Source organism: Ictidomys tridecemlineatus, chromosome 9 (assembly GCF_052094955.1).
Source record: "Ictidomys tridecemlineatus isolate mIctTri1 chromosome 9, mIctTri1.hap1, whole genome shotgun sequence".
Classification (NCBI taxonomy): domain Eukaryota; kingdom Metazoa; phylum Chordata; class Mammalia; order Rodentia; family Sciuridae; genus Ictidomys; species Ictidomys tridecemlineatus.
Window position 1 is genome coordinate 102,343,037 of NC_135485.1, and position 23,750 is coordinate 102,366,786.

Here is a 23,750-nt window from a genome sequence, read left to right on the forward strand (position 1 = left end):
AGCACTCGGAAACAAACCTGAACATCTACAGCCAACTGATTCTCGATAAAGGTGTCAAAAACATACATTGGAGAAAAGATAGCCTCTTCAGCAAATGGTGCTTGGAAAACTGGACATCCACCTGTAGAAGATTGAAATGAGAACCCTGTCTCTCACCCTGCACAAAATCAACTCAAAATGTATCAAACCTCAATTTAAGACCTGAAACTTTGAAACTACCAGAGAAAACATAGTGGAAACATCAAGATATTGGCCAAGGCAGCTATTTTCTGAATAAGACTCCAGAAGCTGGGGAAACAAAAGCAAGAATTGACAAGCTAAAAAGCCTTTTTATCAAGCTAAAAAGTTTCTGCATAGCAAAGGAAACAATCAACAGAGAGAAGAGACAATCTACAGAATGGAAGAAAATCTTTGCCCAGCTATTCATCTGACAGAGGATTAATATCCAGAATATATAAAGAACTCAAAAAGCATAACATCAAAAGTATTCCAGTCAAAATTTGGCAAATAATCTAAACTGACACCTCTCAAAATAGGAAGTGCAAATGGCCAATGAATATATGGAAAGTACTTTAACCAGTTTGCACCAATTAGAATGGCTATTATTTTTAAAAAAATTAAAAAATGTCATCAGTGAGGTAAGTAAAAGGAACCACCATAGACTGTTAGTGAGAATGTATAGCCACCATGAAAAACAGTATGGAAGTTTCCTCACAAACCTAAATAAAGGCCAGTCACAGTGGTACACATCTGTAATCCTAGTGACTCAGAAGAGTCACTGAGGCAGGAAGTGACTGAGTTCAAAGCCAGCCTCAGCAACTTAGGGAGCCATTTAGCAGTTCAACAAGACCCTGTCTCTAAATAAAATACAAAAAAGGGCTGTAGACATGGATCAATGGTTAGGTACCCCTGGGTTCAATTCCCAGTACCAAAACCAAACAAACAGACAAACAAAAAATAACTTCCATACCACATGACAGAGCTATCCACAACCAAAGGAAGTGAGGTCAGCACACAGAAGAGATACCTGTGTGTCCATGTTTACTGTGACACTACTCACAATAGTCACAATATGAAATCTGCCTGGGTGCTTGTCATCAGATGAATAAATAAAGAAATTATGGCATTATACACAAGGAGTATTAGCCATAAAGAAGAATGAAATCGTGCTATTTTCAGGAAAATGGATAGAACCAGAGGACACGATGTTAAGTAAAATAAGCATACACAGAAAGATAAGTATAGCATGTTTTCTCACATATGTGGAATCTAAACCAGTAAAGAAAAGATGGAAGGGGATAGAGGAAGGAGGGGAAGAGGAATAAGGGGAAGGCAAAGAGGATAGAAGGGAGGGAGGACATGATCTCACCAGTCTGTACAATTAACACCCATTAATGATTTTAGTAGAAAAATAGAAGATACTTACAAAGGAAATAAATTCAAATAGAAGAATGTTTTCACCACAAAAAATCATAAATGTGACTGATGTGTTAATTACCCCAAGTTGATCATTACAGAACAAATACATGTATTGAACCATCTTATCATGCCCCATAAATATGTACAATTATTATTTGTTATTTTAAAAAACAATTATTTTTCTGAAATAAATATTTCTCATTTCTGAGATAGGATCCCTCCATTTGTATATCTTCTTGAATCAAGGGGCTTACACAAATTTAGAGAGTCATTGTGAAGGGAGACAACTCTCTTTATAGGCTGAGAAGTTAAATTGGGATAGACAATTGAGAGTGTGAGGGACAGACTCTTTGGAAGCTCAAGAACCAGCTTGTCATGATGTCTTCTTTCCTTTGGGAGCAATAATGAACTAGCACTGGCCCTGGCATTATGTGCAGAAGATATCTATTTTCCTAAGATAGGCTTGGCCACATGACTGGGCCTTCCCACTGTTGAGGCTCATTTCCATTTTGGCTTTGTAGGCAGGGGACTTAATATTTCTTGCACCATGGGTTTCTCGGTATCTATTTCATTTCAGCTCTGTTCCCAACACCTTCAGAAGATCACCCAATTCTCATCTTAATATGCAAGTAACAGGATAAACTATTAGGTTTATCCCCACCAAGGAAAGTACATGATCCTGAAAGTACCTTGAAGTGGAAAATGGGACAAATTTCTAATAACAGTTGGAAGTCTATTATACCTGTTTCTAACAAGGCAGACTATCTCAAAATGTGAATATCTGTTTCTCAATATGTGAATGTGTGAATGTCTACTTACTAAATATGTGCCCTAATTCACTTACTAAATATGCACCCTATTCATTATATCAAAAAATAATAAATGCACCTATATCTAGTCTATATGCATACATATAAGCAAGCCCACACATTCATCTCTCTTTCCATGTATATGTACAGATACATATTCTATATATATACACACATATCAATAACACATATTTTTGTGTCTATACTTTCTATTGTGTGCCATTGATCTGTCTCTTCTATAACCTCTACTGTTTTCATTGACCTAAAAAAAGTGCTTTCTGATCTAATAAGGCAAAACTGACCACTTTTTATTATTCCTATATATTTTTTTCTGCTTAGCCACTTTAAAATGCATTTCTCTCTTTCTTCTTTCCTCTACAAGCCCTTTATATGTTTGTTGGTTTGTTGTTTTTGGTTAAATAGCCTAAATATCTATAATTAAGCATTCTTGGAATGGGTTTCACACAGCACTCAGGGATAAGAAATCCAAGTGCCTTTGGATACCCTAGAAATTACCAGCATCAGTGGTGACCCTGTGTGCTGTGAACTCCAGAGTTAGAGTACAGCAGGGAGCAGGAAGTGAGTTAATGTGCATTCACACAACCACACCCCAATTTATTTCTGGAAAGTACATGTGACAGCTATTCATATACATTGCTATCATTATATTCTCCAGGATGTGCCAGACAAAATTATAATCCCAAAGGTGTTCTGTTTTATAAAATCAATAAGAATAGAGAGTGTAATCAAGTGTCCCTTAAAGTCCACAATAGAAACCCAGCCCTTCTGAGACTTGGCATAACTTAAGATGAAACAAGCTAATTTATTCAGGGATTTTGAGCCACAATTGCTCTTGGGTGGAGTCGGAGTCCTTTCCAGCATGGTTCAGCAATGAGATGTGTTACTTCCTTATAAACAGGTAAAGGTATAATTTTTTAATAGTTTCTTGGCAGGGTAGATCAATCTACACTCTTATCCAGTAGATTGCAAGTCTAAGGTCTATTAAAGGGTGATTGGCTGAGATTAGATGTGAAGTCTGTGGATGAGGAAGTTATTGTCACACATCAGAGTTGCATCCAGAGTAAAGGCAGAGTTATCACCATGTTTCAGTCGGTCATCCCCGACATGAAAGAGATTCCTGCTATATAGATCATCCAGCCTGGTTGGCATTCTTGTCTGGAAGAATCCATCCCTCCCAGCCTTATTGGTCTGCAGGGATGGCATTCCACCCAATGCCATTCTAATATCATCCCCTCTACCCACGAAGTATTATAAGTATTTTTTCCTTGTTCTTCATCAAAGCCCAGCCATAAAAACAGTGAACACCCACACTCATCTTGCTTAAATAATTTAAATAACTTGTAAAACCTCTCTGGGCAGTCTAAAGAAGTCTCCTTGCTTACTCAAGGGCAGATTATGATCTATGCAATAAGATTTTGCACTTATCTTCCCCATAAGGTAGTCTTCACTGGTCTGGCTTTCAGGTAGAAAAGAGAAGACAAAATGAGATTCCCGCTGGATTTTGCTCTGAATGTCTAGCCCTGGGGAAGTTAAAGCTTTTTTATTCACACTGAGTAGCCGCTTAATGAGGTCCCTTTATAACCACTCCAAAATGTACTTTCAAAACAAAAGTTAGAAAGCTCTCTGATCCATTCTCAAGAAGAATCTGTTTCTGTTCAAAACCCATCCTGACCTTTTTGTTGAAGAAGAACAAAATAATGTAGTAACAAAAACACAAGTGGCTGCCAAAGGAAGAGAGAGAGAGGAAAAAAAAGAGTTCCTGTAAGGGACTGAAACAATAAATCTCCTCTCTGCTGAACTCCCAAAGGGAGTGTGTGTATTTCCTCCCGTTCCTTATCAGAGCCCCCAAAATAAGTAGGAATGAGCAGTGGCTGCTCACATTCAGCACACCTTTTCCATTTGCTAATAAGGCCCTGCCAGGCTGGGAGGAAATTTTCCCTGCCTTACTCTGAAGAGAGAAGCCACTGAGAGGATCCACAGGCACCATGCAACTGCTTCAAGTGACCACTCTCTTTCTTCTGTTCAGTCTTTGCAGCTGTGAAATCAGCACAGGTACCAATTTCTGTTATTCTTCTGATGGTGTGGATGAGAAATAACTATGAATGAGCTCTTAGCCTTAGTTTACTTTCAGGGAGCTTTTCCTGAAATTTTGATGCAGCAATTCTTTTGATGAATTGAGCGTGTGGACATTGACTTCCATTGCGTGGAGACAGCGCCATAGAGAGAATACTTGCTTTCACTGAAGGGAAACACTTGCTGATGCCATCGACTTGAAGTGTTTGATAAAATCGTAAAGGCACTAGAAATATACAGGCCTGGTTACAGAAGAAAAATCTGGGGATAGAATGCTGGCTCACATGCACCACTTCTCAAATATGTATTCCTTTTAGACATAAGACCAGAAGTAATAAGATTGTTATGAATGGCTGAAAGATTGGTAACTGGGAATATTGTATCACAGATGCTCCCCTATATTAGTTCCAACTGTCTATCAGCTCTGATCTATTGAGAAGTTGGGTACAGCTGCCTAAAGAAGGGAATCTTAATACCTTAAACGGTTGGGATGAGACAGGGAGACTCATTTAGCTAAAGATTATAGAGTTTTGTTACAAAAATCTACACTCATCAAAACATATGCACATATTTTGCATAACATTTCAAGAATATGTAAACACAAAATCCCTGTTGCTTGACTGCAAGTTAAGAAACTCCTATAAAGGATATATATGTATCTACATAATCCCTGACTATATTAATGAACAGTGGCGAGAAATGATTATGTTTGACTCTTAACCCTCCCTGATTGATTCATTGTAATTCTAATGAAATGTAATCAATATTTATTAAGCTCCTATCCTATATTTGGCAGTGAAAGGAATATAAAAATGAGTAAGATGCCCTTGCCTATGGAGGTAAATGTACCATTGGGAGAAATAAACAAGTGATTCTAATACAAGACAGACTTAATAAGTGTGAAAACCAAACTATCATAAAAGAACATAGTTGTAAAGATTGATTCTGATCCTGAGAAATCCTAGGGGGAAAATATCCAAAAACTCAGTTCTAATTTTATTTTGTCTGGGCTCTTTTCAAAAGTTTGTTGCCTACAAAATTCTGATGTGTAAGTATAATGTAGGGAAAAAATAAGCAACATCTTTTCAATCATTTTTGAGCAACATTTTATCAATAATTTTTCAAAATATCTATGTAAAAAGTTAGGACAAATTCCACAACATTGCAGAATCACATAGCTTGTTTACCATGCAATTTGGAATTTCCAGAGTTAGGTTGCAACAGGTATCAAAGGCAGAAATTTTAACTTAGAAGAGTTATTAAGAATCTGACTTTTAAAAATAAAGAATGTATATCAGCTGTCACAGAAATCAATGGGCTAGTGGATGAGTAAAGTCAATCCGCGTGAGAAAGACTGATAAGAATCTCAATGCCATAAAAAGCATGGCTCACAAGTACATGCCAGGTTAATATAAATTCCGAAAGTCTGTGTTAGGCTGCTGGCAGGTCCAGGTCTGCAAGCATCAGCGAGTACAGCATTTTGTCAGCATTATTAAACTCAGAATGGATTACACGTCCTTTGAAAACAAAGTGGAGTAGGATCAATAGAATTAGCTTCCAAAACTTGTCAATAAGGAAGATATGAAGGTGAAGGACATTGCAGAATGGTCTGGCAAATTCTTCCTATTAACGTTGGCTTTGGTGAAGCGCCAGCCTCCTTGAGATCCCTGGTAATGAGCACAACCTTTTTTTAAACAGTGTCATCTTGCTAATGAACTGTTAACCCAAGGAAGATGGTTTCCCATTTGTGCACACACAAAACTTAAATAATGACTCTCTTTCTCCATTTCTGCCAACAAGCCCACTTGTTAACTAAAGGCCAGTGTCTGTGACATCTAAAAACAAAGTAAAACAACAACAAAACTGCCTCACTTATCAGAGAAAAGGAAGTCACAGCATAGGAGCATCCTATGTGTGCCTAGAGGGAACTGAAAGAGATTTTCCCATGGGCACTTAAGTCTTTGCTGCACCTGGCTTGGCCTGCTTTGTTTCCTTCACAGGTCGGGCACAGGAAGTGAAGCATTTCCTAGGCTGATCTAGTAAGTTCTTTCCTTTACTCCCTGTGCCAGGAACACACTGATTCCAGAGCTTCACATGTTCCCAAAACTTAGGATGGTTAACACATTCTAAGGTGCAGGAGACATTTCATCTGCCTAACATTCACAAGTTGTCAAGCAGATCCTTGCTTTTTGCATAGTTATTTATTTCTAAATCATAATCTTTTAGAGAAATTGATCACATTTACTTTCTAACGTTTTTGTCAGTCTCAGATTTAAATAAATACAATATAGGCTTTTGTGTTGTCAAAATCCAAGGACTCTTTCTACATGGCATGAGTGACTTTTATTACGTGGTTGGTGGTATACTATTTTACAATGTCCAATTTGGAAAGCTTTTCTTTTGAAATATATATAGGAGTTTCCTGAAAGGAAACTGTCATTCTTTCCTAAAGTTCTGTAAATTGTACTAAAACTGAACAGTGGCATTTAAGCTCCTTTGAGCTTTTAAGTCTAGATTGATGAGCTTTTGACTATCAGGACTGAGAAGTTAAAGGAAGGAGGATTCTAAGCAAAAGAAGGTCCTGGAAACAATATGTATTTACTCTTCAGATGCCATTTCTTTTTAAACTTTACATTAATTCAGGAATAAAAAAATAGCATTTTCAGACAAAAATAGATTCCCCTTTATTGGTAGCTGAAGGAGGATTTAATTGCTTGGAGAAATTCATTTGTTAGTGACTGAACATTCAATTTCTTGAAATAAAAATTGATTGAAGATACTGTAAGCAAATTCTACACTGAATGCTCTAGATTTATAAAAATCATCCTTTGCCCTAGAAGTGGGGAAGGAAAGAAGATAAGCCAAATTTGATTATAGTAAAGGTCTCAAGAGGTGAATAAAGAACATGATGGAAAATTTACAGCTAGCTTAGTTTGGTATAAGATCATCAGAAAAGTCTTCATATAAAACTATAAATTATGAGCTTTTATGAACAGATTTTGTTGAATATGAACATTGAAACATCATAGTATTCTAGTCTGAAAATATAGAGAGGCCACATGTTGGGCAGAGTTAAGGATTTCCTGAGTATTAAGAAATAAGTTTGGAAAGATAGCAGCAGGAATACCAGGAAGATAAATATTGATTCATATTGCTGGGAGTGTAGCTCAGTGGTAGAGCATGCTTAGCATGTGTGCTGCCCTAGGTTCAATCCTCAGCACGATCAAAAAAGAAATATTGATTCATAAAGTTGATTAATTTACAACTTGTAAATTAATTCCCATGTGTTTGAGCATGGGAATTGTATGATTGGAAATAAAAATTAGGAAGCTCAATCAGTCAGCAAAATATTTGTCTAGACTATTGGAGTCAAGAGAGATAAAGGTAAAGAAATTAGTTGTCATTGGAAGTCTGAGAGTATGACAATGAAATGAAAAGAAAGGTCTGGTAAGAGGTTTAAGGAAATAGAAAATGTGTAATTTATTATTTATACTGCCAATGATAGAGCAGGCTGAAACATAAGAATGGCATTACTTTAATATTAGAAATAGGCAAATGGCTTTGGAGCAAAGGAAGGGAAAGGAGGAAGTTGGTTTGGTGGAAGAGTGATTTTGATTTTTGACATGGTCACCTTGAAATGCTGATAAGATATTCAAGTTTTTTTTTTTTTTTGGTAATAAAACTTACCTGGTGGGTAGTTGGGACACCCTTGGTTTTGTATGTAGTAGGTGATGAGAGGTGTTGAATGTTCTTTAGTCCTGAATCCAAAGAGTTCTTAGACCTGATCATTATAGCATTAATAAGAAAGGTAATCTATTTGCTCTCCTTCTTGATGCCTATATTTTTAACTCTCCTATGGCACTTATTTTCCAATTTCATCAGTTATTTGTGTGTCTTATCTCCTTTACCAGATTTTAAGTCTTTGAAGGAAGGAGCATATTTTCTATAGATTGTTTGCCCAGCAAACAATGAATGAATGAATGTATAAATGAATGAAAACATGTGTGCACTCGCGCGTGGCACACATGCATGTATATACATAATTTCACTTTCATTTTCATTTCACCTTAAATTCCTTCCCATGACAATGACTTATGAGCTTACTACTTTGTCCTTGTGAAAAGTTATGGACAGGTGTGAATTATGTAACATAGGTATGAGTGGATTATTTTGATTCAAGGCTAAGAAAGTGATAACCAAGTACAAGGGCACATTGTCAAAAGCTAGTCAGTTCTCAAAACTTGGCAGAAGAAAACACAATAATATTAGATGAACACTTACTTTCAGGTAACAATAATTTTACAACAAATCTGAAAAAAGAAATTGCTGTAACTCTGACCATTGGGAGGGGAAATGTTAAAATAGAATTGACTCTAATCTCTGTTTGGGATATTAAATACTTAACGTAATGCTATCATATAGTTAGAAATATTCAGGAAGATACCATATTCTCAACCAACCTTAAAACACAAAATGGCTTTTGTTAAAAGCAAAATTCACAAAAAGAGAAGTTGGAAGAAAGTTAAAAGAACTACTGCACATCATTAAAATAACTACTGCACATCATTACTTCTTGTGTCATTTTTAGGTACAATGAGTTGGCTGCTTCAAAGCAGGTCATTTTGCTTAGTACTTCTTTTTAGTTTAATCTACATCAACATCTCTTACGTGTAATAGGTGATCTATGTTAGGAAGAGTAAAATAATATGGAACAAAATCAATGGGAAAAGTATTTAGTCCCAAGCCATTTCTTTAGCAGTTTTTCTTTACCCACTCATTTTTCAATGGTCTCTACCTAAAAATAAAAGTGATTATTCTAGAACTCCTATTTATAGGAGATTCAGAAACAAATTCACTGTCAGTTTTATCTTATGAACTGTAATTATTCAGAAAATTTAGGGGAAAAAGATGAGCATTTGAGGGTTTCAGAAAGTTTTTAATTTCCTAGATAATTACCCATCTTTTCCTTTCCATTGGTGAAGAGCATTTCAAGCGTCAGGTACATATTTTAACTTTTGAATAGTTATTAATCCAAATTACTTACAATCTTTTTTCCCTTTAGCAATCATTTTCCAAACTCTTCATCTTCAAAACCAATCTGAGTGCACATTTCTAAACACTAAATGTCAAATCAGAAAGTTACCATGACATTCAATTCCTGTATAGCTTCTCCTTTGCTGTTTCTGGATTCCTATGTATCACTACAGCTTTGTTGGGTTAGGCTAACAATGCTTATTGGGTGTTAGGGGCAGCTCTCTCAGTAAGGGAGATTTCTTTTCGTCCTGTTGCCCACAACAGCAGTGTCAACATGAGAAACATTGATAGTGTCAGTTAAAGCTAGAAAGGCCACTAAATGAGTCCCAAATGTTGGGCAACCATTAAAAAAATTGCTTTCAAAAATTTAACAGAGGTTTTGTATCTTGAAGAATGATATATCAGTTGAGATGATCATAACTGGTCTGTAAATAGAAGCAGTCACCGTGTGAGCACTAGGCATCTGCTCTGTCTTTCCCAGCATCTTTTCTGGCCCTGTATACACCAGCTATTGCTGTGGCAACTAGCTACACACAGGTGTAGCCAGACAGCACCCTGCCTCACTTTCATGCATATTGCTTTCTGTCAGGTGCTATTCTGGTACCAATGTATGTTTCAGAATCCCACCTGGCACTGTCAGATGCTTGAGCTACAAGTGCAGATGCATCCCATGAATAGCTCTTAACCCAGGGATGAGTGGAGCTAGCAAATAAATGCTTTCCTCTTCTAACCTGCTCTGGTCTTATTCTTTTAGTTCCTCTCTCCCTTCCCCTAGGTTCATGTTCCTTTAAAAACTGACTGCACATTTATTTTTGGTCTCAGGCTCAGCTTTCTGGGGAACTCTAGGATTTATTATTTTTCTTGATGGAAACATTTTGGTTTTGGGGTGATAGTATATACCTAGGTATAGTTACAGTTTCTCCAGTGCTTTCATTAACATGCACTACCCTCCCTTCTTCCTCTCTACTTAACAAGCAAAAAGCATTGATTGATCTTGAGATGAATATACTCAACAATATTCTAAACAGAGCCTGTTCTAAGACAATCATTTGCCTGCTTGCATATACTCAGTAATGAATTATTCTGTGAGGTTAGTAGTCAAAAATGTCAATGTCATTGATTTTACTGAAATGTGGACTTCTTTTTAATCTGTTAATCAGTCATTCGGTATTAATTTTGTCAAATACCAGAAAATGGAGAACACAATTGGGTCTGACCCAAATTAACCCAGAGAAATATTGCTACAACATCTACAATCATCTGCCATTTACCATGCCACATACTTTGCACACATTACTTCCATCAGAACATTTCAAGTTTATCTGAATTATTCCCATTTTACTTATTAATAATTAGAGGCTTAGAAATGGAGTCAAGTCATATTGGGGTTGTATGGATTAAAATTAAATGAAGAACTATTGCTCTTTAAAACCTTCCCTAACAGCTCACTATCTTCCAAAACGGTGAACTTCAGTAAGTTGAGTTCTCTGATCAAAAACAACTAAGGTTAGAAACCTGCCACTTGAGTACTTAAGAAATCCACTGTTGCCTTCTCACAGCATCTACAGCATTTCTACATAATGACAACAATTTCCTAATTATCTGGGTTCCATTCATTCTTAGGGAACCCTTTGGAAGGAGCTGTAGGCATTTGTCTACCTGAGCATTATGTGAGTTGAAATAAAATGTGTGTGTCTCTAAACAACAATGAAAGTAGTATGTGACTGGAGGAGATGGGGGAAAAGAAAAGAGACTCAAAAGAAATAATTAAGGCTAGATGAGTTGCTTCGGATCACATTTGTATTTCTGGAGTCAAACTGTCTGAGTTCAAAGTTCAGTTTGGCTACTCACTAGTTGTGTGAACTCAAGGAAGTTACTTAACTTTCAGCTTCTTCAGCTATAAAATGGGGTTAAGCATAGTCCTTACCTCATGGGGACATTGGAATGATCACGTAAGGCAAGATGCATAAAGCACCTAGAATAGAGTCTGGCATGTGGTGAATACTATATGAACATGCTGAGTTATAGAACTCAGAGTCCTGTAGCTTATTATATCCCATTTCTTAGATAAAACAATGTAATTCCAAGCTGTATCAAGTCAGAATAAGCGAGTGTTTAAATAATTATAATCATAATCCTTGTCAACTAAAATATAAGATCACCAAAAATTTTCACAATAGAATTAGTACAGGATTCTAGAAAGATAGTTGCAATTATTATATTTTAATCACCACATATGTCACATAATTTGATATATGAAAACTTGTGCATTCTCTGGAATGCCTTTCAGATTTGTAAATTATTTAAAGTCACTCTGTGAACCAACCACTCAAATTAAAAAGCAAAACAGTGTTTTTATTTAATGAGAATTCTAATTGTTAGCCCTCAAACTGTCAATATGCACAAATATTATTACCTGTATTAAAAAACTGGGCATTGCTCAAAGAGATGGAACACTTTAATGGAAAGAACTTGGACTCGATGTCAAAACAACATGTGGCTCTGCTTCTTAATATTCTTTAATTGGTCAACATATTAAATCCTTTTCGGCCTCAGTTTCTGTAACTACACATGAAAAAAGGTATATATGTTGACATAGCTGTGAGAAAAATATTTTTAAACACTATGTACATCATAATTTCCTCTTAAGATATATTATGTTAACCAACATTTAAACCACAGAATAAGTAGAAAGCTATTTCATAAATTTCAGAATTCTTTCTTACTAGCTGGCTCTGTCTTTCCACCATTTCTCTTTTACCATAACACCTTTATATATATATATTATATACACACACATATATATATACACATATATACATACATATATATAAACCCTGAGTTAAAATTTATATTTATATATTTAAATATATATAAATATATATTCATATTTATATACATACATATATATATATATATATATATATATATATATAGTGTGTGTGTGTGTGTGTGTGTGTGTGTGTGTGTGTGTCTGTTCACATCCAAATGGCCATGTGTTGGAATAATGCTTGACTTATAAAAATCACACACAAAACACAGAAAACCATTTGTATCACACATTGAATTTATTTTTAACTGAAGTGGGAAAAGAAATCCTTTTCTGCGGGAGGAACTGTGAAATTGCCCTCCTGGGGTATTCAGCAAGTGTGAGGACACAAACATGGAGCTCCTGGACACTCTCCCCAGGGAACAGAGGCTACTTCTGCATTCGTCAGCTCAAAGCCATTGTGACAATGCCTCTATCCAACCACAGGACATCTCCTGGTTTCATCTCTCCCCGATAATCCAATTTTAACTAACTTAAAGATTTATTAATAGCAAGTATATTATTGAGATTAGAATAATTCATTCATTTGAATCAATAAGCTTTTTATTGCTTTTCTTCTTCCCCTTTCATTTTCTGACAGTTTCATTTATTCAGTTCGATTCTCATGTCAACTGAAGTCCAAAATTCTATAGGTTTACCTGATCAAAGAAAAGTTACAAAGCTGACAACTAGTTTAATATCTTTAACTAGAACCAGGTAGCGTCTAACTGACATAAATCTCTTGAGAGGTAGGACAACATCTAATTGATCTCGTTTGCCCCTCCCCAGGACCTATTTTTGGCACATAGGTGATATTTAGTTATTAGCCTTTATTTTAATTTGGAGAACTGCATTTCTTCAAAAGTCAGCAGGATTGAAAATATCCAAAGCACTCCTGGTTTGGTTTTTAGTCACTTGAGGGCAACATTTATTTTTATCCTTGGCCTATGTAGTGGACAATCTGTGAAAGCCATTTTGGGATACAGTGTTGGTTGGATGAACTTATTCAATTTGCTTCACGAAGCTAACCTTTCATCTTATTTTGTATAAAAAAATAGAATGCCCACCTCTGTATCACAACGGCTGTCCAAATCATGCCAGAATGCATTGACAATCTTGTTAATTGCTAACAAGAAAAAAATACTATCCTACACTTCTATGCCTCGTTCACCAGGCCATTCTGAACCGTTCATACTGGATGAGTCCAACCCTCACTAGGTCAAATTATAAAAATTCAGTTGTAAATAGTTCACATCTCCAACTCTAAAGTTCAGTATATTGAGTAATTAACTCCATTCTAATACTGTGTAAAATAAATGCATCAGATAGTTGAGTTCTCAAGATTTTAAAATTCATAGATCTGTAAGTAATCAAAATGCTGTTCAGTGGTAGAGAAAGAACTGTCCTCTGAGCCAAGAGCCTTATATTTTTAGCTACAAGGGGCCACAAGCTTGCTATGGGACTGAGGCAAGCAAATTATTTATCTTCTCAAGATTTTAACTTCCACAACTATAAGGTGAGTGTGACTTTCCTAATTGATCATAGGTTTTTTAAAATTTTTTTTTCAGATTCACAATTTTATGCTCTTACTGTAACAAACAATTTCTATACATTTTGCCCTGAATTATCTTGTCCCATTTTCCTTCTAGTTATTATTAGGCTCATTCTGGAGCAAAGTGCCAATTCTGTTCCCCAGCATTTACTTCCTTTGGGGATTTTTGACAATATCTCTTTGGCATGTCCAAGGCCAATTCTCTGCCATGAGAGACACTTCTCACAGAACACATTCACAGAAACATTCTTTCCATTTTTCCATGGTGTACTATTTGAATGAAATTTAGACAGATCTGTCAGGATTGGGGCTAGAAAAGAGATTTCAGTGGAGAGAGAAGGGGAGGAGGGAAAGAAACTCATTGACATCCAGAAAAACATTACCAGAGTAAAAAGGAGGTTAAAAGAGAAGAAAGCGACAAGAGTCTGGGAGGAAGAGAGAAGACAGCTTTGGATGGGGAGATGGAAAGACTTTCCAAATGCTCTTATGATTTGGGTAGAGCATTCTCCATTCTCTACCACCTATGTAGCCACTCTTACAGGCCTGGTAGCCAGTGGGATTCCTTCTTACCATTAAAGTTCTTGGCTGGGCATGATTGTGCACACATGTAATCCCAGAGACTCCAGAGGCTGAGGCAGGAGGATCACAAGTTTGAAGCCAGCCTCAGCAATTTTACAAGGACTTAAGCAACTTAGCAAGACCCTGTCTCCAAAAATTAAAAGGACTGGGGATGTGGCTCAGTGGTTAAGTGCCCCTGGGTTCAGTCTCTGGTACCAAAAATAATAATAGCAACAACGACAACAACAAAATAAAAAACATTACAGTTCTTGTGTTCCTTCCTCCCTCCCTGCATCCATCCTTTCCATTTGCAGAATGCTCTCTTCACAGTCCTATCCTCACAAGGTAAGAAGAGGTGTTACATTTAGGCAATGGGTTTAAGTTGTCTGATCCCAGGGAAATTTTTGGTATAAATTCTGTGTAATATATATTTTTTTCCTGTACTAGTTTATGATAATAGAAACAATATTTGGCCAGGACAAATACTGATTGAACTACTGAACTCTCCCTAGCACATAGGCTTAAATTTCAGCCTATTTGAGTATCCCTTAATAAACAGTTACTCTTAATTCCCTACTAACTCTAAAAATCTCCCTCCTGCTTTCATTAGCATTGACAAACCCTGGCCTCTACCATAGAGGCTGTTCAAGAAAACTTGCCACTTTCAACAATAATTTGATTAGGCAAGCAGTTACAGTACTCCCTTCAACATTTAGAAAATATGTTGAATATAAAGATAAATAAAATATTTTCCAACACAAGGTGTCTGATACAGCTTAATCAGTGATAAGGAATTTATTGTCCATATTAAAAAGAAAGAAATAAAAGAAGTCAAAAATAAGCTCAATGAAGGGATAAGAGAAAATAAAAAATAATAATAAGAGCAAAAGTTAATGAAATGGAAGGTAAATATATAGTGCAAAGAATATCTTCACAAATAAGATCACTAAAACTCTGCCAATACAAATCAAGAGAAAAAAGAAACAAAAGGAAAATACACCTGCAGATTATGTTAAAAATTTGTGTTTAATGAGTGAATTTTCATTTTGGAAATTTATATAAAAAAATACATTCCTAGGAAACATAGCCTACCAAAACTGACCAAGAAGAAATACAAAATTTTAATAGGCCTTTAACAAAATTGGCTCAGCAATTAATATTCCCACAAAGAAAATTCCCATCCCACTTAGTGTCTTCAGAAAGTTAAACAAAACACTCAAATAATAAAACCAGATTTACATAAACTTTTACAGAGAATAAAAATAGATATTATAAAATGAGGAGTATTATAGACCAATTTCATTTTTAAAGGTTTTTGAAATAATTTTAGAAAGGTTCTTTATCATGCCCAATTAAGATTAATTAGCAACGTGAAGTTTGGTCTAAAACTAGAGAATTAATCAACACAATTCACTACATTGATAGAATAAGGAGAAAGATGTGTGATAATTTCAGTGGATGCAGAAAAATCACTTCTAAAAATTCAGTACTTATTTTTGAGAAAACTACTAAGGTAACTGAAACAATAAGGCAAATTTCCTGATCTAATACAGTAACTTCAAAAATTTAGAGCAATCTTCATGAATAATTATGCATTGTTAGCTTTGAGAGTGGAAACAAAGCAATCTTGCCTAGCAATATTATTTTTACAAAAACATTGTGTTAATATCCTAGCTAGTGCTAACAAAAAAAGAAAATAAATATTATGAGAATTGGAAAGGAAAATAACAAAACTAATATTATTTGTAGATGATATGATATGATTGTGTAAGTAGAAAATCCAGAAGAATTTGTTGCCAAGTTATTCATCAAGGCTTCTACATATAAAATTCATGTAAAATTAATTGTATTTTCATCATTACAACATGCATTTTAAAAAATAATTTAACAATATGCCATCTAAAGAAACATCAAAAAGTCAAGTACCTATAAATATGTAAAAGATATGAATGATATTTCACTGTGTGACACTAAAGAAAACCTGAAATATTACAAAAATATACTATGTTCATTGATTGGACAAACCAATATGTGGAATAAGCTTATTATAAATTTTACATGGAAATGCATAAGATCAAGATAACCTTAGTAATTCTTATAAGTAAAACAAGAAATGAGAGCTTAGTGTTTTAATTATGAGGTCCCATAATAAAATATAATAATTAAAACTGTCAAACTGGTTCATGGTAGACAAATCAAGCAACAGAGGGGTCAATTTCACATAGATCAATGTAATAGAGAGCTTTAAAACAGACCTCTAGCTATATAGATCTTTGATATAAAACAAAGATGGTATAATATAGCAGTGGGAAAGAATTGGCCTTTTTTATAAATGCTGCTGTGAAGACTGGTTAGTCACAGGGAAAAAATTATATTGGATTCCGGTATATTACTATATACAAAGTCAATTTTAGGTGAATTACTGACTTAAATGTAGAAAGTATTAAAAACATTAAGACAAATTTAGGATACTATGTTCATAACCTTAATCTAGGAAGAGACACAAAAAGCACTAACCAAAGAAGACATACAGTTGATTGCACTAGAATTACTTTTGATTAATTATACCATTTATCAAAAGACCACGTAGCAAAATGGATAGACAGTCATAAAATGGAAAACATGTATTATCTCTATTAACTGAGCAAAAAACTCATCTACAATATATGGAAACAATACAAAACAGTAAGATTAAAACCAACCAATCAAAAAAATGGCAGTCTTAACTAGATACAAAACAATAAGAATACAAACCTGTTCATAGCAGTATTTTTTAGAAGAGTCAAAAATAATTGACAGTTTAATGTTTTTCAATTGCCAAATATACAAATAAATTGTGGTTCATCCAATGAGTTGTATACACCAATTATAATGAACGTACTGTAGCTATCATCAAAAAAAATGAAAAATAATTTAAATATACTGAGAATATCACAAAAATACCTACTTTATATCTCTAAACTCTACCATATTCAAACGTACACACAGAGAGTGAGCTTATAAAAGAAGATTAAGATGATTACTACATGAGATTGGCAGTTACCTCTGTATAAGGTGACCAGAAAGGGGATAATTCATAAGAGTATGTTCTCAAAGGGATCATGCAACTGCCAAAAATATTCTATTTTTAAATGTGGGTCACAATTACACCAGGTTTTGGATAAGATTTATTCATTATATGTATATCATATGCATATTTCCATATTTTTTGCCTTTTAAAATTGTAACAAAAGTTGGGTAAATGAATAAAATGCAGACTCTGAGTTTAGAATTTTTAAGTTGAAGCAGGGATATATTAAAAGGAAAATAAGCTGTCCTATTAGGGGTAAAGAAGATAACTCTTCAAGGTCTTAAGGGTGATTACTCTTAACCAAACCTGAATACATTTCATCAGGAAACCTTATGACATATCAAGAAAAGAAGGCTATGGAGAGAAATGTCTGCAGGCTTCTGAAGTATTTTTGACAAGAACAAAGACTTTTTGGCAAATAAATCTCTATTATCGTTACTCCTGCCCTATTTGTGGATTCTCTATTTCCCCACATCTCTTAGTATAAATCTCTTGTGAATAAAAAGTATGCACTGCAAACTTCAAAGCTTTAACTTAGCTATCATGGATTTCCTCTCAATCCCACTCTGTTATTCTTCTGAATTTTCTTTTGTCATTAAACCTTACTTGTTTAGGGTCAAAAACATTCCAGTAAGTCTCACCTCTGCTCAGGCTTGCCCACTTGTAGTGAGATAGCTTTCTGCAAGATGTCACTGCCTCCAATTATTTCAGCAGTTAGAGACAACCATCTTAAACTAGTTATACAGCAGTGGGTATGTCTGTCATTTCTCTGATGCTAAGGATTTATTGCTATCCAAGATTCCTAGTCTCCATGAGGTCTTTATTACCAGCTTGGGAGTTATCTTCTGAAGTCCAGATTCATGTTTGAGTGCTGTGCTGGTGGTTAAGAAAGGCTATTATTAGTTGGAACATTGTTTAAATTCTCCTGAGGACTTTTAATTCCACTTAAGTTTGACCTTTTTCAATCCTTATCTAATTCAGTGTGGAAGTACATTTTTTAAAAGTTTTTAACCATTTAATAACTGATTAAACATTTAATAAAAGTATTTTTTAGCAAAGCCATGTGCTTTGTTTTCTAGTGAATCATTTCAATATAGAAGTATATCTGACTTCATAATTTAATGAAAACAATGCCATATTTGTGTATAAGCTGAGAGTTTATTTTACATATGTCATTCCTATAAAACCCTAAAACCAGGGAAAAGGGCACATGCTAACTTTTCAATTTATAATAGTTTTAAATACTATTTTAAGGGAATTAAAAACACATACAAATGAAATTAAATGTTATAGGGTGCTCAAAATGATTGCTAAATTTGCTGTATAAGTAAGTAGAATAATAACACTTGAAAATTGAACTTGAAAGCTTAACAGGGAAATAGATATTTTTTTATTCTGCAACTTAAAAAAATTGAATATTGACTTCCAAAGCCTAATTAACCACTGAAAAAATATTCTCTGTACACAAATGTATACTTCAGGACATTAAAAAAACCTTTAAGAGTCTAACTGCAAAAGGTACTAAATATTAGTGTCATATGTGTAAGATATACACAGGTGTTACTTGAATTGATAAGGGAAATAAGTAATCGATGTTTATGCCATCACCTACCAAAGCCCTAGTTCACAGTAGGTATTCAGTAATTGTGTGAAAAAATACTCATTAAGTGCTCAATTGTGGGGTTTGGGAATTGCTTATATAGGAATGCTGAGAATAAAAGAATCATTGTAGATGAAACTAATCAATCAGACTTCCTGCAGGTAGTAGTACAGCTTGAGCTTCAACATAAGAAAAAGAACTCACATTCTCTAGGGACTTTATTAAATAAAAAAGAGGGAGGAACAACATAAGCATAATTATAAAGCAGCAAATAAAATTCCATATTTAAGGGATAACAAGTAAACATCTTTTGGAGAGAAATTAGAGTGAATAGTTTCAAGTTATAAATCAAATTCTAAAGCTTTTTCTATAATACTGAAATTTATTTTTAAAATTTTAATAATCTCTTTAATATCTAATGATCTCTGACAGTAATATAACATTTAAAAAAAATATTTCTTTTGTTGTAGTTGGACACAATACCTTCATTTTACTTATTTATTTTTATATGGTGCTGAGGATTGAGCCACATGTGCTAGGCGAGCACTCTCCTGCTGAGCCACAACCCCAGCCCTAATCCAGCATATTTTAAACGTTGTGTCCACTAGTCTCCAAGACAGTCTCCGGTGGTCCTTGGCTTCTTGTAGTCATGCCTCTGGGAAGACCATCCGCACACTGAATCAGGGCTCAGTTGTGTGACTAATGGAATATGTGCAGGTGATGTTGTATTATTTCCAAAATTAGGAAGTAAAAGACATGTGGCTTCTACTGTGGTCTCTTAGATTAAATTTTTCTATGGAGCTGGGAAGTGAAGTTTATTGTTATGAGAACAATCAGGCAGTTTTAGAGAAGATAACCCCTGGAGACAAAACTGAGGTCTTCACCTACAGTACTGAACTTGCCAGCCATTGAGTGAGCCATGCTTTAAATGGATTTTCTGGACACATCTAACCCTCAGCCGACATCTGACTTCAAGCCAGAATTGCTCAAAGCTGCTCTCAAATTACTGCTCTACAGAAACAATGAGAAACAATACATGGTTGTTAAGATTCATGTTTAGGAATGATTTACTTTACAAGCAAGTGATAGCTAATAAAAACATCATCAGTTAAAATTTGTAATACATTTAAGTTTTTGAAACAAATTTGAGATTTAGATGATACGAAACAGAACACCTTGTATCAAAACAATTTTTTAAGTTGCAGAAGCAAATTGTCTCAAATTACATTCATGGTAAATTTCCAATTAGTATTGACTAAATTTAATCGATCCTTTATTTAGTTGCCTCATAATGAGACCAAAAATATCTTTAGAATTATATCTCTTGCTATAAAATTAAATGTCCTCTAATTTACCATTGAAGAAATAATATAGAATCAGAATGGCACTTTATCACCTTTTTATAATATCTTAGTAATAACACTACCAATAAATGTTATAAGAAAAACAATTTATTCTATGTTACTCTTACATAGAAAATTTTTAAAAAACCACTGTAATTATGAAAGATATCATGTTATTTTCATAACAGATGCACTTTACTAATGGTTTTTGTTTACAAATAAAATCTGTATTTCGTGAAGTGCCTACATGAGATTACTTTGTTCATGGATTATATTTTCCATTTGTTTTCTCTGAATATTAAGATATTAATTATTGATTATTTTTCATCTAATGAAAAATCAAAAATTTTAGGGTAAAATTCTCTTTTACTTTCATTCACATATTGGGAAAGAGATAAATGATATAGAAATGAAATTATGAAAGAATTAAATTTAGTTTTAGACAGATTTATAATATTAAACCGTAAATTATTCCAAATCCTTTCTCTTCTCCTGAAATCCAACTTACATCTTTACATTAGTTCCTTTTATTTGATAATGTTGCTCTTGTTTAAAATTCATAGACTAAATTGAACTCATGCTATAGTAAAAACCCAACTATTATTTAAATATATAACAATGGGTACTTTTTTTCTAGTGAAATTTTCTTTTTTCGGGGGTAGGTTAATTTTTTTCTTAAATTTGTTCTTTTTGGATATACATGACAGTATGTATTTTGACATATTATACATACACAAAGTATGACTTATTCTAATTAGAACCCTATTCTTGTGGTTGTACGATGTGAAGTTACACTGGTCATGTATTCATATGTGAACATAAAAAAGTTTTGTCTGATTTATTCTATCTGTTTCCTTTCCCATCCCTTCTACCTTCCCTTCATTCCCCTTTGTCTAATTCATTGAACTTCTGTTCTCCACCCCCTTAGTGTGTGTTAGCATCCACATATCATAGAGAACATTTGGGTTTTGTTTACAAATAAAATTTGTATTTCATGAGGTACCTGCATGAGATTACTTTCTACATAGACTAAATTTGTCCACTTGTTTTATCTGAATATTAAGAATTTATTGACTTTTTTCATCTAATAAAAAATCAAAAATTTTAGGGTAAAATTCTCTTTTACTTTTATTTACATATTGATTTTGGGGATTGTTTTATTTCACTTAGCATGATAGTCTCCATACCCATCCATTTACTGGCAAAACTCATAAAGTCATTCTTTTTATGGCTGAGTAATATTTCACTGTGTGTGTGCATATATATACATATATATGTATATATATACATATATATGTACTTCTTGATATATATATACATATATGTATATATATGTACTTTTTGATTCTTATATATCTAAGGTCTACTTTGAACGTAAGATTTTAAAATAAAATATTATATTAAGTGTTCATTTCCAAACTTGAGTTTTTCTTTGCTTTAAATCATTTCTTGATGCTTTTATTCTTATACTAGTTTGTTAAATTAGCATATTTTTGCTTTTATACTTTTGTTTTTCACGTTATATTTATTCCTTCTAAACTTTATCCTACAAATCAATGATTTCTCTAATTATTTACTTTATTTTTATACTGCAACATTTTTTTATTATTCAAGGCATTTAAAATACAGTTCAGTTTATTGTCCCTTAAAACCTTGATTTGAATTATTTTTTCAACCATAAAGGTCAGATTCTTCTGAAATGTTGTGCCAAGTGTTTTCTAAGGTGCTGTCATTTACAAGCTTATAGTTTAATCTGCTTTTTTGTAAGTAATGTCATAAGAAATAAAAATCAAGAGCCTTATACAAGCCTATCTAAATCACTGTAGGCCCAATGGTTACTGTTTACATAACATATTTTCTCCACATAGGTATTTGAGATATTTAATGATCATCAATCACTGACTCAGCCCTTACTTTCTACCTATATTATCAGTCCCTAAAATAATGCTAAGCTTTGGGATCTTTTGACTTTGGATCTTAAAGAAAGTTGTAATAATGCATGCTAGAATGCTAAAGCAAAGCAAGAAGAGAAAACAAAATGGAGTGGGGCTGGCTTCCTGTACCTTGGGAACGCTGTGATTTGGTACATTACAGTGTCCTTCATAACAGATTTGGTAACCTTAAAAGACTTCACCTACAGCAATATTTCCAGTGTGTGTAAAGGCTTATAACTGGTGACACTTCAGGTCATTCAGGCATAAATGGCCATAGAATTAAACATCATTGATTAAAATCTCCAATATGCTCTAGTTTCCTAGGGAAGAACTTGTACTCTTGATGTTTTATGTTTTTGTCCTTCCCCAACATTTTTTTTTTTTTTTAGCTTTTAAAGAGCAGGACTCACATATGAAACCATCATAGTTAGTGGTATCCATCAAGAATCCAGTGATTATTTTTCATAGTATTTATTTTTTCTGGTTATTTCTATTAAGACCAGCAATAGTTTTTTTTTATATTGCATTTTAACATCATAATATTCAAATGTTCTAAAGTGAGTTGTATTTTTAAAAACTTAAAAATCCAATCTAAGTTGGTTTTAAAAATAAGGGTAAGAAGATAAGAGTAGATACAGGATTTGAAATAACTCACAAAGGTGGTCCAGAAATGAATGAAAAGTTTAAATATACATTTCTGTAGCTTAAATCTTAAGAGGCCAAGTTTGGCGTTTCCTTTTCTTTTGCCAATTCTTTTTTCTCACTCAGAGTCTGCTGAAATGAATAAGAGTTTTAAGGATACTTTGATAATTGGTAAATGACTCTTCTGAACTTATCAAATGCATTTTACCTCAACCTTTATCAACAGGAGGATATGAAGAGTAACATTTCCAAATGTTACAGTCTCTCTAGAGGTACAGAAAATGCCAAAAACACAGGAATTGCCTCATGAATTATTCCCAGATTTTCAGGTGATCCCATATTTTAAAAACTCATGAATCCAAATTTAATCCAGCATTCAACACTGTTGATGTCACAAAATAACAAAGGTATGTTTACAAATAGAAATTAAAGGTAAGGAATAATGATTAGCAAGTAAATTAAATCCAGACATTTTTATGTAAGTATGACATTCAATAGTAAATCAATGTAAATTCAATAGAACTCAATTTTAGTGGGTGATAATTCCACTTTAAAAGTTAGAATAATTGCAACATTATGAAAGTTCTGTTCATTTGAGCAAAACTTACTTATTTTTAGCATTTTAAAAATATTAAAAGTCTAAAGTCAAGTACTGTACTGATAGCTGAAAATACATGCTACACAGAGAAATGTTACTGCTATCTATTAAAATTATTTGAAAATTTGATGGTTCTTATATATTTTTATAACTCTTAAGTTCATAAATGTTTGTACAGAGTGTCAGATTTCTGAGGTCTGGACAAGGGAGATTAATTGTATATTGATAGCAACATGAAATCCCATCTACAGGCAGGCACTATGGTACAATGGGGTACAACTTTTAAAT

General features: G+C 33.8%; 1 protein-coding gene across 2 annotated transcripts in view; it reads left to right on the forward strand.

Moving 5' to 3' along the window:
- Window positions 1-4,049: 4,049 nt before the first annotated feature.
- The window catches only part of Emcn (endomucin), a 106,025-nt gene continuing 86,324 nt past the window's right edge, over window positions 4,050-23,750 (forward strand). The window contains exon 1 of one of the 2 annotated variants that reach the window (XM_078021876.1): window positions 4,050-4,301. In XM_078021876.1, the coding sequence (XP_077878002.1) occupies window positions 4,235-4,301 (67 nt within the window). In that variant the 5' untranslated portion in view covers window positions 4,050-4,234. The remainder of the gene's footprint in view (window positions 4,302-23,750) is intronic. The other variant, XM_005325748.5, reaches the window with a different exon arrangement.